Raw genomic sequence first — 19,480 nt, 5'->3', positions numbered from 1 at the left:
CTCTTTGCTGGACAAACCTTAACTCCACCAGTGCATGCGATCCACCTGACACTACTTGAGCAAAGACATCAAATTTGGAGAGCCGCAATGTCTTTTTTTATGGTGTGCTGAGGGTAAGTACATTATATTTGACAAAATACGGGTAATATATTTGTTTATAATATCATAATTGACATTCAGGTGGAACAAGTGTTTTTATACAACATTTATACAAATATGAATGTGATATTAAATAACTTACCTCATGTGCACAATGTTGCCAGTTTCATTTGTCTATTTGGCTCTGAACTCAATCAAAATGCAATCAACTTCAGCATCCCAGAGTCATTGTTTTAAATGAATCCGTTTAGTAAAAGATCCAATCACTCACTCTTTTACTTCAGATCCTCACACTAACTTACACTGACTAGACCGACACATAAAATGAACTTAAATGACAGGGGTTTTTTCTTTAATAGGTTACAAAAATCTAGTTTTCCAGTAAGTATTTATAAAGACAAGCACGTTTAGCGTTACTTTCTGCCGCACCCTGAGACAATTAACCATTTATACAGATTAATCAGAGATTGTAATTATACCCAAAATTCATACTTTTTCGTATATAATTTATCAAGCAATTTAGATAATGGTGATTTGTCTTTTTTTTCTTGTTTGTTGTTAGTTGAAGTCGTTCCCCACGTCGATGGCCGTCGAAAAAACCGTTAGCTTGAAATTCAATTCACTTGTAATCTGCCAGGTAACGATCTTCTGATTGGCTAAATACTCTGACTCAAGCTCATTTTGATTGGCCACGTTCATTTTAACAGTCAAAACTAAATGAAAACACGTGTCTATGAAAACTATTCTCGGTATTTTTCTTGGCCTAAAATCCTAAACTTGCTAAAACTAAAAAAAAAAAAAAAAAAAAAAAAAAAAAAAAAAAAAAGAGAGATAGTACAATTATATCAATATAGGCATAACAATCAGGACATTTTAGAGGGAAAATATACTTGTAAAAATAAACATTCAAGTATATATATATATATATATATATATATATATATATATATATATATATATACAGTGCCCTCCATAATTATTGGCACCCCTGGTTAAAATGTGTTCTTTAGCTTCTAAAAAAATCAGTTTTGTTCTAAATAACATAGGACCACAATGGAAAAAAGAGGAAATTCCATCCTTTAATTCAAGTGCATTTATTCAGTGGAAAAAAAAATCCACATTAAGAAATAATTCTTTTACATCAAATCATGGGTGCCACAATTATTAGCACCCCTGATGTTTAATACTTTGTACAACCCCTTTTGCCAACAAAACAGCACCTAATCTTCTCCTATAATGTTTCACAAGATTAGAGAACACAGAAAGAGAGATCTTCGACCATTCCTCTTTGCACAATGTCTCTAAATCATCCAGTGACCTGACTCCTCTCCTCTGCACTCTCCTCTTCAGCTCACTCCACAGGTTTTCAATGGGGTTGAGGTCGGGGACTGAGATGGCCATGGGAGGAGCTTGATTCTGTGTGTGGTGAACCATTTCTGTGTAGATTTGGCCACATGTTTTGGGTCATTATCTTGCTGAAAGACCCAGTGACGACCCATCTTCAGCTTTCGGGCAGAGGCCACCAGATTTTGCTTTAAAATGTCCTGGTATTTCAAAGCATTCATGATGCCATGCACCCTAACAAGGTTCCCAGGGCCTCTGGAAGAGAAACAGCCCCACAGCATCACCGATCCTCCCCCATATTTCACAGTGGGCATGAGGTGCTTTTCTGCATACTCATCTTTTGTGTTCCGCCATACCCACTTAGAGTGTCTGTTGCCAAAAAGCTCTATCTTGGTCTCATCTGACCAAAGAACACGGTCCCAGTTGAAGCCCCAGTACCGCTTAGCAAACTCCAAACGTTTGCGTTTATGATTGTGACTGAGAAAAGGTTTTTTCCTTGCACGCCTCCCAAAGAGCTTGTTGGCATGTATATAGCGTCTGATGGTTGTTTTGGAGACTTTGTGACCCCAAGATGCTATCATTTGTTGCAGTTCTTTAACAGTGAGCTTTGGAGAATTTTTTATTTCTCTTACCATCCTCCTCACTGTGCGTGGAGGCAAAATAAACTTGCGTCCTCGTCCAGGCTTGTTTACTACTGTTCCAGTTTTTTTAAACTTCTTAATGATTCCTCTCACAGTAGATATGGGCAGCTGCAGGTGGTGGCTATTTTCTTGTACCCATTACCTAACTTGTGAAGGTCGACACACATCTGCCTTACTTGAATGGTGTGTTCCTTTGTCTTTCCCATGTTGAAGAGTGGATAAGAGAAATGGCCTCTGTGTCACGTCATATTTATACCCCAGGGAAGCAGGAAGTGATAAATTGCTAATTAAATGTTCCTAGATATTCAGATCAACTTTGTAAACTACTGTAGAAATGACAGAAATACTTCAATTACATTTATTTTATAGGAATTGTTAGGGGTGCCAATAATTGTGGAACAAGTTATTTTATGAAAAATAATTATTTGTTAGTCAGGATTTTTATTTCCCCTTAAAATTCATTTTATATTCACGTTATATTTTTCTACAATTTTCAGTGTGACAATATGCTTCTGCAATAAAAATTGAATTTATTTTAAGGTTTTTAACACATCTTAACCAGGGGTGCCAATAATTATGGAGGGCACTGTATATATATATATATATATATATATATATATATATATATATATATATATATATATATATATATATATATACACACTTTTTTTCTAAAATTTCCAAAACAAAAGTCAATAACACGATTATTCCTCTTACAATGTGTTTATCATTTTTTATTGTTCATATTAGGAGAAACAGTTACGTCAAGATGAATGAGTGTTGATCTATACAGCAAAGTCATCTTAAAGAGTAGTTAATAAGTATTAGGAGTGACAGAAGTAACATTAATAATAATATTGAGAACCGTGTTATTTTCCAAAGACATATATGGATACAACAAGGATTATACATGGAGGATCAGCCAATCACTTGGCTGCTTGCTGGACACAGATGGCATCATGTAGGTCAGCGATCGGATGGTTTAGCAATATGTTAACATCCCATACTCTGATCTCTAATGATGCCTTTAATACATTTTTTAAAAATCATATTTCAGCTGGACCAGAAAGACAATCCTTCCCTTTTTGAATGAACATGTCATCTCTATATATACACACACAGAGTAACTCCCAATGGATAATGATGATGATGATGATAGTAATAATTGCAAAAAAAAAAAACAAAGTTAATATAATAACTGGTATTAAAGGTTTTTAAAAAAACACTACTAAATAGTACCTGGTAACCAAACTGTTGTCTGCACATTTTCCCTCTCCATTCCTTTCTGGAAAAAAAAAAAAAAGACTCTTTGTGGGTCAAGAAAATAGAAAATGACTAAACTCTTCAGCTTAAAAACAAAACAAAATGAGTTTTATAGATGTTTTCACATTCATCTCCTTCTTTAAATGTTTTCTTACATGCTCTTTCAACCAACCCTTCGCACGCTCAAACATACACACACAAGGACAATAGAAAAATACATATGATAAATGGCTAAAATGTAATGACAAAACAGAAACAATGAATAAAAAAGTTCATTTAAGTGCCATCTCCCCATAAACCGTTAGCTTCTGTTTATCCTTCTCCCCTTTAGTGCAGTCTTCGCCACCTCTTTCCAGCAGGTTCTCGGCTGCTAGTGACAAACCAGCTGCAAAGTCAATCCGCAGGCCTGCAAAGCAGTGTCATAAAAGCCCTTCAAACTCCAAAACACCTTACAAAGTCTCCCTGACCTGGAAGAACATGACTGTGAACCTGCTCCAATGCCGCAGGCAGGCCTGTATTTCTGTGAAATACTGATGTAAACTAGTTGCTTCAGATACTTTGGTGGTATTTGTCCGTATTTTCTTGTTTACCAGCATTTGTAACCTTAGAGAAAAAGTAAACTTGCTGGTTTTTAAAGCTTGTGCTAGTCTTTTTTTAGCGGACACTGGTAACTTTAATCACCCATTTATAAAGCTTGTGTCCTTTTATAGTTTATAGTATAATTAAACTTTGTTTTCATTTCACGTACCTTTTAGTAGCGATAGAGAAATGTGCCATTGGAGGAAAAAATAACACTAAGGTAAAATTCTTTGCTCAATGATCACTTCTCCAATGAGCACTTCATTTTTTTTTTCAGTCTAAAATCGAATAATTAATTCGATAATAATTAATTAATCGAAAAATATAATTTGCAAATCGAATACTTTTAATTTTATTCATTATGCCCTCAAAGTCAAAAACGATGATTCTGAATAAAATGACCTGGACGTTATGTTCTCAAGACCGAGGGTGATGTATTTATGGGTAAAGTTAAGAAGTCGATCATGATTCTGAGGGAACATTTCAGACCGACGTGTAAAATGTATTTTTTAAAAGTGGTTTTTGCCCACTTTTTGGTCTTGGCTCAAAGAATTTTTCCAATTAAATGTTTTCCATGTGGATTTTAAGGAAGTCTTTGTTGAAGAGTTTTTAGCCAACGAACCAAACCAACCAGCTACATGGTGGACCGTGACATTGGAAACCGATTTGAAGCAAAAACGTATTTAATAACTGCATCCTTAAGAGTTTATGCATTTGGTGATCTTCCCAGATTGGTTAAGACCTCTTTTCAGAATCAGTAGTAATGTAGTTTCTTTGAAAGGAACAATGCTATTATTTTAACATTCTTCAAATTATTATCTTTGGTTTTGGTTTTAATTTTGGATGAACTGTCCCTTTAACAGCCTCACAGCTATCTTCAATTGTTTGTTAATAATGATCAAAAATCAATTCCCCTATGGAGAAAATGAATGGGATTTTTTTTTACTTCCGTAGCCCGACTTTTGCAATATATATATATAATATATCTATTGGCCGAAGGGACAGAATTAGGGCTGGGAATCGTACATTTGAATAGCTGCTAACTGAAAATATCCACCATGAAAGCTCAAGTCCTTTTTTGTGACACTGCAGAGCAAGCCTAAAGAAAGACAGCTCATAAGAAAGAGTTCATGTGCTCCTCCTTCATCTCTCCTTTTCTCCTCAATTAGCAAACTTGCCGTCCCGTCCTGCCAGTCTGTATTTGGAAATCCTCTTCTGTCCCAAGGCAGTGTTTTATTTCCTATGCAATCTATAGTCCGTTCTCCTCCCGCCACCTCCTCGCTCTCGTTCTCCTCCAGCTCCTCTACGAGTTCATGTGCTCCACCTGGATGGCAGAGGTGGAGACGGTGAGGCAGAGGTCTTTGTGGGCCGCCAGGTCGGCCACGGTGACCGGTTTGTACTGGATCTCTCCAGCCGAAACGGTCTTGTACTGGTGCAGGTCGAAAGGGCAGGGTATTCCCTCGGTAACAGAGTAACTGGTAGGTGGGTTGGGGTTGGGCTGGTTCTGGGCTTGCGCTGCCGCCCCGGCTGAAGCGGCCCCCCTGCCTCTCCCACGACCCCTGCCTCCTCCCGCACCCGAGGCCTGAGCCGGGTTCTGGCCCTGCTGGGCTTGTTGGGCAGCTACCGCCGCTGCTACCGTCAGAGGGTCTGGGTTGTGTTTTCGCATGTGTTTCATCAGGTACGTCTCCTAGAAAGGTAACAAAGACAAACGTGTGTCAACATAAAACAGGGCTGCATGACGAATCGCATGCTGTACGTAGGATTTTGACTCTACTAAAGCATAAAAATACCCTAATCTGTTTGCAGATATTTGCTAAACATGCCAAGTTGATCAGTTTATCTGAAAAACAATGCCACAGTCAATTATTCTCCTGGCCCAGAATGGTTTTGGTTTGTGAAAGTTTACCCAAACCCCTGATAAAATGTTATGACGTTTTCAAGCAAATTAAAACCATAGCAATATAATGTAGAGTTGTTGAAAATATTGTTAAGTAACAGCTAATCAGTGACTAAAATATGGTAATTAAAAATAATGATAAAATAATTTCTCTTTAAACCCCATTTAAATACACAAATATTTGAATATAAATTTTTTTAAATATATTTTTGGAAAATGCCCATCCCTAGTATCTCCACCCCAAAATGATTATTTGGTCACTCATCTCTTACCTCCATGTCGATACAAACCAGCTTCGTTCATCCTTAAAACACAATATAAGACATTCTGGGAGGAATGATACGTCTGCACACTTTGATTTGTCCAAAAAAGTACCTTTCCATTGCGTCTAACACAAAACGGTGTACAAAATGTGTACCAAAATGGGCTACGCCAATGTTACGGTGCTGAATCATTAAATTAAGTTGTTATTTTTGCCTTCTTTCTGTACAAAAAGTATTATTGTAGTGTCATAATATTACAGTTGAACCACTGATGGCAGGCGGAGAATTCAAACAATGACTTTCATACTTTTCTGGACCTTGACGATGGCAATCGTTTGCCAATCATATGCCTAGGTTTTCATCAAAAATATCTTTATTTGTGTCCCGAAGATGAACAAAGCTTTCAGGGTTTGGATCAACATGAGGGTAAGTGATTAATGGCAAAACTTTCATTTTGGTGTGGAGTAACCCTTTAAGCTAAATCGCTTAAATCTCAAAATCGTTTCACTCTCTATCAGATATTTTTATACGTCTATATGGCAAACATACATGAAGTTCACAGAGACAAGAGCGCGTCCTGTTACTCATAACTTTATAAAAGCACAATGTTTTGCTGTAATTGTGAGTGCACTTAAACAGATTCCAAAGATGTATTACTCTTATCTGTACGACCATAAACGAGAGAGTATTTTAAGAATTGTGCAAAAGAATTGTGATTAAGTTTTGTAATGAACAAAGTCTCTGACAAACTCCTATTTATAATGAAACAGAAGATGGGTGGGATCTTACAGATGTGTACGCGCGGTTGCAGAGGCCACAGGAGAAGAGTTTGGCGTGTTTCACCGTATGTGTAGACAAGTGAACCTCTAAGCTGGTCGCATCTGTGTAGCCGCGATTGCAGTTGTGACATTTGTATGGCTTGTCCTTGTTGTGCTGTCTTCGATGAGACTGAAATAAAAAACAAACAAGTAAATGTCACGACAGCATTTTAACGTGTTATTGACCATCTGATTGTTTTAAAGACACAGCATGTACATGTGAAATGTTCCAAAGGTCCTCCTTTTCTATTTATAAAAGAATCCTGAAAGAATATATCGGTTTCTATAAAACATGAAAATAATGTTTTTAACATTAATAATAAGAACTGTTAGCATATTAGAATGATTTCTGAAGGATCATTTTACACTGAAGACTGGTGTGATGATGCTCACAATTCATACCAATTCATTATATTTATATTAACACACACACACACACACATATATAAAAGTTATTTACAATTGTGATCAAATAAATGCAGCTTTAATGAGGATGAGACTTCTTGCAAAAACATTAACAAATCTTACTGATTCCAAAGAGTAGCGTATGTAAAATAAAAATACTAATTATAATTGTACAATTTTTATGAATTCATTTTAATAAAATACCACATATATTTTTTTTTATTAGACAAACAACCAGTTGCTACATTAATTAAAAGTCTGTTAAGCCACAAAATATTTAATGTAAAGGTTAGTAAATCAATCCAATGAACTTTGAATCACTAAAAAGATCCAAAGAGTCATTCATTTCCGAAACTGAATTGGACTGGACTTCTATATGCATATTCTTGATTAGTAATTAAAGAAAGTTTGCATCTTTTAGCACAGTGTTCAGTCAAGGGATCCAAAATCTGACGTCAAATCATTTCATTACAGCGTTTTCTTAAAATTAAAAAAATCAAATCCCGCTTTTCCTGAACCGAGGGGTTTCAATCACTCATGAATCAGCTGAAGACGTTTACCTGGAGGTTAGATAGTTGGGTAAAAGCTTTCTCACAGCCAGGATGGGAACACTTATACGGCCGATCGCCAGTATGAATCCTTCAAAACAAAACAGAAGCTCTTCGTTAGAAGATCGCACGAGTACGTCTCAAATATGTTTCCGGGAAGCCTACTCAAGCCTCTCGACTACAGCATGAGGAGACAACAGAGGAGAAGGAATAAGGGGAAAACCGTCAGGAGAAGAGAGGACGGATGCTGCACACGATCCTATCTGTCCCTGTCTGTTACCTGTTATGCTGCTGTAAGTGACTGAGCTGCCTGAAGGTTTTCTGGCAGTAGGAGCAGGTGTAGGGTTTGGCGCCGCTGTGGATGCGGATGTGCTGGGACAGGTAGCTGGAGTTGGCGAACGATTTGGAGCAGTGAGGACACTTGTGCGGTTTGCCCTCTGTGTGGTTTCTAACAAGGGATGAAGGGAAGGGGATGAAAAGAGAGAAACAAACAGAGAGAGATTTACCAGTGAATCAATAAACGAGCCCCACTTGGATCAAAGAGTGATCGGATCATCAAACATGCTTTTAGCAAAGCGACGGGGCTCATTGTGGTGTCTGAGTTCTGAAACACAGCACACAAAAACACAAGGCACTTCATCTTATCTCTCTCTCTCTCTCTCTCTCTCTCTCTCTCATTCTCTCTCTCTCACCAGCTTCCTTTCCCCTCCCTAACTATCGGGTTAGACGAAACTAGCCAGAGCAGACGAAAGAGACATGATGAAGATGAGTAGAGTAAGATGGAATTGGATTAAAGACTCGTTCTTGTCCGGCAGAATAAAAATCCCATGGAAAGGAGAAAGAAGACATGACACAAGCCAGATAATACAGAAGCAAATGGAGACAAATGACATGCTTTTAAGCCTTCCAGCCTGCTAGGTTTCAATGAAAGTCTATTTATGGTTAATGTAGTTGCTATTCGTTTTTTAGCAAAAAAATATTGCCAGTGATAATTAATATAATCATAGAAGTGGTTTGTGAACTATAGCTAAAAATAACCCAGAATATTACATGACATTGAGTCAAATAGGACTGCTTACTGACATGTTGATTTTTAGCTATTATTTTGTCTTGCGGTCTAAATAAAACCATGCATCCATACGGTCAAATGTGCATTTATAAGGGACAAAAAAAAAAAGTATATTTATATTGAAGCCTGCACTGCAAACATGTCGCATGATACAAAACAATGTAGTACTTATTAGCACTTTAAAAATCTAAGAAATTAATTTTTAATTTGTAATTTGTTTTGTAAGACTTCCACTTGTTGTAATGATAATTATTGGTTTTCACTGATATTAACAATTTTATCTTGACAATTGTTTAAGCCATACTGTCCAGTCCTAAGCAAAAATAGTACTTCTGAAAACTCTCGTTAAATATTTATATGTATAAATCAAAAGACTTGATTATAAACGTTCTATTAAAATACAGAGCAATGCAATATTTTTAAACTTTTTTTTTTAATTTAAAAGCTGCCTACGCTGTTAATATACGCAGAGTAAAAGAAGAAAAAAATAAGTAAATCAATGATCTTGAATAAAATGAAGACTGATTAAATGGAAAAACTAAATTTTACCCAGTCCACGCACGGAAGGAGATGTAAAACACTGAATAAAACAGCTTTGGAAGAATACAGTGTCACGAAAATGTGATGGGACGTAAAGAAGTAAACGAAAAAAAAGAAAGTCAGAGACTGTGCTGTGAAATAAGACAGACGCGTGATGTGATTAGCATGAGACACAAACACCTGCTTCTAACTGAGAGCTCGAATGTCACCACGTCAGGGAAAGACAGGAAGACAGAAAGAGAGAAAGATAAACATGCTTATCCTAATCGAAGCACGACTAAGCAAACTACTCAAAACCCTGGATCCATCCTTTAGCAGGTGTAACAGTGCCTGCTTTAGTAAGTCATACTCACACTCACACACACACACACACACACACACACACACACACACACACACACACACACACACACACACACGCGTGTGTACCGTGTATGCTGCTGTAGATGACTGAGCTGTCTGAAGGTTTTCTGGCAGTAGGAGCAGGTGTAGGGTTTGGCGCCGCTGTGGATGCGGATGTGCTGCGCCAGATAGCTGGAGTTGGCGAAGGACTTGGAGCAGTGAGGACACTTGTGCGGCTTGGCCTCCGTGTGCGACTTGGCGTGAATCTGCATGTCTGACTTGTTGAAGAACGTCACCGCGCACATGCGGCACCTACAGGGGAAAACCAGCGGGTGCGTTTGCATTCGGATCACACACACAACACATCAGCCTTGAGAAGCTATACTGATCATCAATTCCATTTGCATTCACCTTTCTAGACGCTCCCTTACAAGCTGGTGGAAAATATAGCGATATTTTTGTAAGGCGGCAGAAAGGTCATGTCAGTTAAATGTTCAAACACACATTCAAACAGTGTCAAGCGTGGCAGTCCTTAATGCACCAAAAATTAATCAAGCCTGCAAATATTTAAGAAAATGATTATTCGTTGCACCTGTATGACTTGTTCCCATCTTTGCCTGGATGATCATCCTCGTCATTGGAAAGGTCATACGGGTCACTCGTGTTGTGCTGTAAAAGTGAAAATAACATAAGGTGAGCATCTTTATACAACTTTTACTTTTGAGTCTTTTCAGTCAACACCTACAAGAGACAATTCAAAAAATCTCTTTCTAACAATTAATAGAACTAAATTAATAAAGGGTCTTATTATTTTATGAGCTTTAAAAAGTGTACCTCTTTCCTAAATTAAATTATCTTGTCAATAATAACACAATAATGACTTCCATCATGGAGAAGAAAAACATCTGCTGATTATGAAGAAAGTCTTAAAATGGTGCCAAGTTTAAAAATATCAATAAAAAAATATATTTTAAATTACTTAAATGTATCAGCACTAATGCGCTTATTAAAACAAGCATGCTTTGTAATGAGAAAGACGTCTTTAAAACATGATTTCACTTACAATCTGCAATGGAGTGGGAAAATATCAATCAATTTTTTATTTATATAGTGCTTTTAACAACACAGGTGTCATCAAAGCACTGAACAGTATAAAGCAGAAGAATACAATGACAACATATGCACAAATATGTAACATTTTACAATGAACCTAAAATAAACAAGTTCTTTTTTCGGTCACGTTCTGGAACTCTAACCGTGAAAGCATGACCAGCAAAAGTACGATGACTGAGACAAAACATGGTATCCCAAAAGTACTGACATAAAGGTCAAATGATCTCACCTGTCCCCCAGTGGCCAGGTGTGCAAGAATCAGCGCATCACTTCCTGTGGCGAGCGCATGGGCTGAAACGGGACCTGCCCTTGGCATCATGGACTTCTTCTTTCTGCCCCGCTTTGAGGGAAGTGGCATGACTACAGCGGGTGGGATACTTCCGTCCTCTTTCTTATCTGTCCGTGTCAGCGGGGAGACACACACAGTCATATAACACTGAATACGAAACATGATTTCCTCCTGAAACTCCGCATTCATGAAGTCAACATGTTTTAAAATACGATATCTTTAAAAATAAATGTTTGAAATGTAAAGGTCTGACATCAAATCCTTCACGATTATGTGTTTCACTAAATCAGGCATAAATGTGCACTAAAACCTAAATATGTATTCACAAGATTGTAATGACCCAGTTTTAAAAGTGCTCTATGTAACAATGACAGCTAACTGTTCAAGTGGGCACTGCAGTCCAAACATGAGAGAGATTTGTTTCTCCTGACACCTCGTTCTCAGACGCGATGCTTACATGGGTTGCCAGATTGTGGACACGAGTGCAAATTACAATATCTATCGAGTTTTAAGGAACTGTTTACACCTTGCCATGCCTTTTATAGGATCGGATAACTATCAGGTCGTAAAAAGACCAAGTGTAAATACCCACTAAACAGATGGCTTTATATACGATCTTTCAAACCACTTCAGGAGGTCTGGGCTGTATTTCAGACAAAACTGGGCAAGTGTAAATGCATATAGTTTTTGAAATCACATATGTACATTTTAATACTAAAATGTTAAAATAATAAACATGTGAGAGTTTGTTATAGGCTATATGGCATTATGGTCCAATATGACAGCGCTAGTGCAACATGCAGAGTAAATGGAAACATTTAAATAAAACAGTAAAAAAAAAAAGAGCATGAAATAAGCAGCTGTAAACAGGTCTTAATATTCCTCTATTCATAGAGCTGTCTAGGTGGATGCTGGGGCTTTTTAGGACAGGAAGAAACCGGATCTCTGGCCCAATTCACTTTCTTCACGGCTGCATTAAGCGGTGTTTTCCACCACCTGGCAACCCGGGTTGTTGAAATACTTTTGGGTTAATCGTCAGAATCACACAGACCAAAACAAAAAAATAACAGACATTTCGACACGCAACGCACATTTCAAAGCCGCATAACTGGCTGCGGCATTACTTTTCAAAGAAACAATTATGTGAAGATGTTTCCTAAATATCTGCAAACACTGCAATGCTTCAGTAGAGTCAGTTTACATACAGCACTTTTAAAGGTATTGAGGTTTCCAAATGCCAAATCGTCTACGTCTGACCCCATTTTAAAGCCAAACGACTGCGTTCACTTAAATCATTAGCTCTTATTTGAATTGTAGAAGTAACCAAAAAGTAATCCAAGCAGGAAGTGGCGGTCACTGCTATTGAATAGTTTTAAGAAAGTGTTATTTGAAGTGAGTGTGGCAGACTGCGGGGCTCTGGTAGAGATGTACATGTGTTCTGATACTTACAGTGGCTGTGGAGATAGAGGGAAGGGGGCCGGACAGCCTCTGACAGAAAAGAGCAGAACATACTCAACATATAGAGCTCGCTGTCCCTCTCTCTATTCATCCATCATCCATCCCTTCTCAGTACCTCCTACAGTCACTCTCACTTTCACTTCCTACAGCTTCCTGGGCTCTCAGACCGGCTGAGCAAGCAAGCATATGTGTGTGTGTGTGTGTGTGTGTGTGTGTGTCTGCTGCTTTTACAGTGAAAGTGACACGAAAAACAATTAGGGGAATAATCAATATCCTGCTATGTGTGGTGTATTATCTGTTGTTATACAAGAAGAAAGCCCTCCATCAAACACATGCTCTAAGGCCATCGTGAATCATTTGTGACTAAGAAATGCCTATTTAACCATGTCACTATTCACCTTGCAAAAAAGGAGAGATGGGAATTTTGCATTAAAACAGGAACATTGTTTGGAAGTAATTGTGTGCAAGAAAAAACATTTTTACATGGTTTTTTGCTACTTTCATTCAGCAAAGACACATTAAGCTGATCAAAGGTTACAGTAAAGACACGTCTTTTGAACTTTCTATTCGTCGAGGAATTCAAAAAAATTCCAACTTCACAAAAATACGACGTTTTTAACTTTTATATCAATCAGAAATCATCTCGAGCAGCCAATATTAAAATGATTTCTGAAGTGACTAAAGTATTGATAAATTCAGCTTTGCATCACAGGAATAAACTAGATTTTATAATAATATTTACATAAACTGTGATAATATACAATATTACTCTTTTCACTGTATTTTTGATCAAATAAATGAAGCCTTGTTGAGCAAAAAAGATCACTTTCGAAAACATTTTCAAATTGAAATTCAGTGGTATCTGCTGTATCCTAAACGTTCACCGTAAGGAAGCGCCTGCAGCATCTTAAAGAAGTGTGTATTTCAGAAGGGCGAGAAGGTGGAGTATAACTCTCTACCTGTGTTAGTTGGGTGTAAAGCGGACACGATCATGGTCGTTGTGGGAGGTCCAGAAACAAAAGACTGCGAGGAGGAAGGAGGAGTGACCAGCGCCCCTTGAGGAGTCGTGATCACTAACCCTGCTGAGAGACAAACACATCCGGTTGACCCACTCTGACACATCACTACAGGAACACACACACAGATATATATTTGTATGCCCACGTTCAGTAATCCCCAACATACAAGGCACATTAAAGGAAGAGAAGCCATAAAACACATTATTTTATCGTTTATTAAGGTTGCAGTTATTGTGAATATACGAGCGTTGCATGCATGTGTTGCCATTTCATTATATTGGTGCGGTTAATCATTTATATGCTGTTTATCGCCAGTTTACATGCTCTGATGTCCACATATTTACATTTCTGTGGCTAAATATTAAAGACTAAGTGGTCATTTTAATTAAATGTTATTTAGCCATAACTAAACAAGGGTTAGATCCCACAGTAAAGGGTAAAAACAGTCGGCCTCTGCAGGCAACCGTTATAACTGCGTAATGTATTATAAACCATAGTGCTAATATACAATATCTATTTTAACAGTTTTGTTCGATAAAACCATATGGGGACAGACTTACTAACAGCTCGTGAATTGAATATTGTGTACTAAAACCGGCAAAAGAAAAGATGCAATTTTCTGGGCCGATATGATTAGGAACTATACTATAATGATCAAGCCAAACTTCATTAATTATTATGCTGGAATGAGAATATAGTTCCTAATCATATCGGCCCAGAAAATTGCAACTTTTTTTCCTTTTCCGTCGCTCTTGGTTACACAACATGACTAAAGAAGAGTCAAGTTTTAAACAGGAAATATACTGAAACTCTTTGGTGATTTTTGAACGCGATGCTACTGGTCTAATTGGTTTCAATGATCTATGCTAAGCTATGCTAACCGCCAGACCCGGAGATCGGCTGAATGGATTGAAAAACGGTAAAACTCAAACTATTAGTGTCTTGTTCCTTTAAATACACATAAATACACACAGTACACACTCATATTATGTAAAGAAAACTTTTATTTCAGATGCAATTTATCATAATTATTAACTTGACAGCACTATATATATTATTATTTTAACATACAGGTGGAATACCCACCTGCTGTCATGATGCCGGTGGACGGGACAGGCACCACCGTGATGTTCTGGGACGTGTGAGGAGGATGCAGGTGCGCTCCCACGCCGGATATCTGCGGCCCTGCCGTCCCGCTCGCTCCTCCTCCTCCACCCTCCTGCTTGGGCACCCTCCCGACGGCTCCCGTGTCCATGGCGACCGAGCCCGGCACCGTCAGCACCGCCGTGGGGTAGTGCGCCGCGGACGAGTGCGGAAAACCAGCTCCCTTGTCCGGCCCCAGCTGCTCTTTCATCTTATTCAGAAACATGGCGTTCTCAATCTAAACTCGCAGGGGAGGGGGTGAATGGAAGAAAAGAAGAAGAAAAAAAAACGAGGGAGGGAAGGGAAGGAGGAAAGAGAAAAGGAGGATGGATTGAGAGATAAACGCAGATGAAGGATGAAGGGGAAGAAGGAGAGAGCAGCGAGGCAAGGGTTACTTTTTCTGGATGCTGATGCAAGGGCTTCCAGTCTGTAACTTTCACATGGATCAGTGCGAGGCTGGTGTTAGCCATCCCGGACTGGTATGCTTGTTTTGACTGTTTTTTTTTTTTTTTTTTTTTGATTTAACAGATTGTGCTTTATAAGCATGGCGTGTCTGTTAAAGACACAAGGATGTACTGTACAAGAGAGTCCAATAATAAGGTGTCTACCTGTCCTTGCACTGTTGGAACGGGAGACCAAAAGTATGATGAGTTGAAATGGGAATCTTCCATTATTTCTGCAATTGAAAAGCAACATAACTTGTAAAACACCCACTCTGCCTTCGGCAACACTTGTGAAATGACACCTCGACCTCGTGTTTCTCCGGTGGCCAGGTTTATTCCCTTGCTTGGACTGTACTGTATTCACTTGGGCAGTACCTCGCGTAACATAAGGCTTTTTTTTTCTCCCCCCTAATATATTCTTTGAAACACCTGCCAAATATCATGCACCTTCATACTTTTGGCAGATTTATTTCTCTTTAAGTAAAGGACTGCGGAGCACCTTTCAGGTGGATGTTTGGCAAAGAGGTGTAGGGTTAGGAATCACGAAGCATGCACGACCCAGTGTGGGAAACACAACTGACATGCATAAAATAAAAATGCATGCATGCCTACGCAGAAAAAAAAAATACTTGAACCAGCCTAAGATTGTTTGCTGGTCCCTCAGTCTTGTCATCTGGTGCTGTGCTGGTTAACTTGTTGGCCGACAACGTTTTAAAGTCAGGTTGAAATGCTAGCAGTGATTTGTTTTGTAAAGCACATTGAAACTAGTGTTATTTTAGCATCACTGATAAAGTTTTTATCATTCATATTAGGGATGCACTGACATTGGTGTTGCTGTGCTCAATATTCCTGTCAGGCATCCCACCAGGGTTGCCAGGTCTGCTTTACAAAATCAACCGAAGAGCCAATTAAAAATATCCCAAAAATAGTAGTCCAATGACTATATCCCAAACATACTCAAAATATCTAATGTGTGTATTACACAGTCACCATTAAAAAACAACTAACAAAAACAATATATTGTAGTGATATCTAGTGATGTATAAACACATCTCATGGGTTCATTCACAGTGGCCCTCTCTCACAAAACATACATATACATATATCATTACTTTTAGCATTTCAGTCAAATATACAACATGCAGTACTTCAAATGATGAACCCACGAAAGAAAACCTGACCCGCAAACAGTTTAAAAGTAGCCTAATTCTGCAGGAAAACCACAGACTTGGCAACCCTGGCAACACTCACACTCGCTAGAAAAGCAAAGTCTGCTCAAATAATGCGCCAACAGGAAGTTTCTACGCAGTATACTAGTTTCCGTCTGCAACAGCTCTACTGCTCTGTAACAAAATACCCTCTTGTGCTTCGCAGGACTATTCATTATTCAGATTAAAAAATAGCTATACTGGAATCTGTTGCACAGAACTGAATGAAAATAATATACTGATATATTTCCTTCCCTTTTTTACTTTCAATACAGGTGTAATTATTAGACTATGGTTGTTGTTTTTTTCTAGATCATTATAATTATTGAGTCAAATCGAAAAGTACTGGAAAAGTATATTATTAAAATTATTATTATAAAGTATTTTCTGCCCATTTTTACTTTCAATAAAAGTGTGGTTATTAGATTGTAGGTTTTCTTTCGCATAATCAAAATTGAGTTCAATTAAAAAGCATTTCCAGTTTCCATTTCAGTTTTCGTGCATCCAGTATATTAAAAGTATATAGTTGTGTTTAGTGTGTAAAGGCATTCATTCGTCCTCAGAGCAGCGTTCAAGGGTTACTCCAGCCCAAAATGAAAATGAATTAATCAGCTACCCCCATGTCTGAACAAGCTGTTCGTCTTTGGAACACAATGTAAGATATTTTATCATTATATTGTGTTCTGAAGATGGGTTTGGATCAACATGAGGGTAAGTGATTAATGACAAAACCCTCATTCTGGGGTGTAACAACATATAAATGCCACTTTAGAAGTGCTTCTGCGTCACCTACGGTGTTTAAATTTCCAATTAGGTTGACTATAATAACCCTGACCTGACTGTATCAGATCATGTGAGGTGGGAGTTTAATGCATGGCTTGTAGATCGGATTTTAAGATGTGGGTGGCCTTAAAGTGGACTAAATGATTGGAAAATCCTGTATGCATCATGAGAGAAGTGTCTTTCCTTTTAACCTGAGGGTATTTTGATTACACATTACCAACACAGATGAACCCTTCGCAGCTGTCTCTGTAAAATGCATTTAGAAAACTGGGTGAAATTTAATTCATGCCAACTTTAAACCAGCCCTGACCACACCGAGGAACCAGCAGAGCTAAAAAAGTTACGAAAAAGGGTAAAATAAAAGATATCACTTTGATGGGTTTTTTTACACACACACACACACACACACACACAATTTGTTGCAACTGCAGCGCACATTGTTTAATTGCACGAGATGCAGAACTTGCATGGAGATTCGCGCGCGCTATAAATAGGCATCAAAACAAAAGCATCGCTTCGCCATCCTGCCAAATCTGTCTGTGACTGCCTATCATAAAAAAAAAAACAAACAAACGTGCAGACCTCTTAGTCAACTTCTGACAGTCTTTCATTTAGTATGCACGCCTAAATAAAAATCAATGGAAGCTAACCGTCGTGTTTTTATTCCCTTTTTAAGGGTTGCGTGCGTGTTTTGCTGCGATGACAGCTCTTTTTGCACGTTTCTGTCTAATGGGGCAACGTTAATAGCATATGCATGAGTAAAGGTAGCTGGAAAGGCACAAAACCATCCATTAATTGTATCAGGGCTTCCTCAACCAGCCTCCATTAAAATGTCAGCTTTTGTTATACACGGAAAGAAAGAAGCACTATCTAAAAGCTATGCAACATGTAAACTTCCGCCTGCAAACAATAATGCCCCTACGCCTCCATCCCTCTCTCGGTTAGTCTCGCTGAGAAAATAAAAGAAAAAAAAACTCGAGGATAAAAAAAAAAACCAAGAGAGAAAAAAACGTCGACGCCAATGCGAGAGAGACGCAGCTTCATGCAGACTTCCGGCTGGCGAGACAGGGGGAGAAGCGCCCGCGTGAGTTGCTCAAATTTGGAGAAAGAATTCACAATTGACTTATAACTCTGTGTTAATTACCGGTGCTGGCGATTCCCTTTCAACCCCCAGGGCTCCTCCGGGCCGGGACAGTTCGGAAACTTCGTCCAAATCCGCCCGAACCCCTTGGATTCACCGATTTTTTTCCCTCAATTTTTTTCTATTTTTTTCTCTCGCGAAGGGCTGTCCGACTCCGCTCGGCTACACTTCCGGTGAATGAGGTCAAAACGATCGCGAGCGTACCGCCGAACTCACTTCCGCCGTGTGAGGTCGTGTTTTTCTCCAAAAATGATGGTCACACACAAACAATGGATTTGTGCCCTTGTGGTTTACATTTTATCAGAATAAGAAATGTGAATGAAATTATGCCTTTTCGATTCTCGAAGATGTATGGCGCCTTAATACTGTGCATTTAATAGTTAGTTATGTAATTCCTTATTTTTAATAATGCCATTTTAAAAAATATTTTTTTTTGATTTAATTGTACTGTTTTATGTGTATATTTATTTGTAATTTAATTGTCTTTTTACAGACAAAACCGTTAAAACCTTACTCTAATAAAGGCTTTTATATAAAATAAATAGTCCCTGTTAGTCTCTGTTAGTCCCTGTTAGTTTTTTTTTTCATATTAAAAATATGATGTATTTTTAATCATATCCTTTTTTTTAAATGTCTACTATACATTCAGTCGTTCTGTCGTTTTGCGGTGTTGACAAATAAATTAAAAACAAATTATTTAAATATAAATTATAAATATAAATTATTTTTTAGATGATTATGTTAAGGAATGATATTTTTTTTACATTTGTATCTATTTTACTTATTTTACATTTGTATCCCTTTATGTTCATTTTTTATTTGTTATTTTTGGTCTGATTTTCTTTATAGAAAATTACTCTGTTTTGTCTTCTGGATGTGTAAATATTTTCTTGCTTTGCATTAACGTGACGCAACGTTTTGTTCTTTCAAACAATATTTCTGTTTGTATGTATCCCCTTTAAATGTTATGTACATCAAAAAATTCGCTGATGGGACTTTTAGTGGGTTGTATCAAACGACCTTTTCTCCGCCCATTTAGGGAGGGGTTATTAGATACTTTGTATTGATTGGTCCT

The 19,480-nt window shown here is 37.9% G+C and overlaps 1 protein-coding gene across 6 annotated transcripts; it reads right to left on the bottom strand.

Annotated features, from left to right (window-relative positions):
• Window positions 1–2,797: 2,797 nt before the first annotated feature.
• Window positions 2,798–18,547, bottom strand: LOC122342806 (zinc finger protein 384-like). Of its 6 annotated transcripts, none has more exons than XM_043236921.1 (12): window positions 18,409–18,547; window positions 15,439–15,506; window positions 14,774–15,068; window positions 13,628–13,750; window positions 12,660–12,698; window positions 11,151–11,317; window positions 10,401–10,477; window positions 9,896–10,120; window positions 8,138–8,305; window positions 7,870–7,948; window positions 6,876–7,034; window positions 2,798–5,613 (listed from the first exon to the last, which is right to left on the bottom strand). In XM_043236921.1, the coding sequence occupies exons 2-12, from the start codon at window positions 15,499–15,501 to the stop codon at window positions 5,230–5,232; spliced, it is 1,779 nt and encodes a 592-aa protein (XP_043092856.1). In that variant the 5' UTR covers window positions 15,502–15,506; window positions 18,409–18,547; the 3' UTR covers window positions 2,798–5,229. The 6 variants fall into 6 exon arrangements, with proteins under 6 accessions (XP_043092856.1, XP_043092858.1, XP_043092862.1 ...); XM_043236923.1 differs by having other exon boundaries at window positions 13,628–13,747; XM_043236927.1 differs by lacking the exon at window positions 8,138–8,305.
• Between the last annotated feature and the right edge of the window lie 933 nt (window positions 18,548–19,480).

The sequence above is a fragment of the Puntigrus tetrazona genome, chromosome 4 (genome assembly GCF_018831695.1).
Source record: "Puntigrus tetrazona isolate hp1 chromosome 4, ASM1883169v1, whole genome shotgun sequence".
Taxonomy (NCBI): Eukaryota; Metazoa; Chordata; class Actinopteri; order Cypriniformes; family Cyprinidae; genus Puntigrus; species Puntigrus tetrazona.
Note: the sequence above shows the minus strand (reverse complement) of the source record. Positions and strands in the feature narration are given on the sequence as shown.

What these genes read in the sequence shown, in the direction of transcription:
- LOC122342806 (XM_043236921.1), bottom strand. Translation starts at nt 15,501, where the DNA reads ATGGAAGATTCCCATTTCAACTCATCATACTTTTGGTCTCCCGTTCCA. An exon ending in GATGGGAACAAGTCATACAG is followed by an intron (nt 10,121 to 10,400) that starts GTGCAACGAATA and finishes TTTCCCCTGTAG; the next exon opens with GTGCCGCATGTGCGCGGTGA. An exon ending in CACTTACAGCAGCATAACAG is followed by an intron (nt 7,949 to 8,137) that starts GTAACAGACAGG and finishes TTTGTTTTGAAG; the next exon opens with GATTCATACTGGCGATCGGC.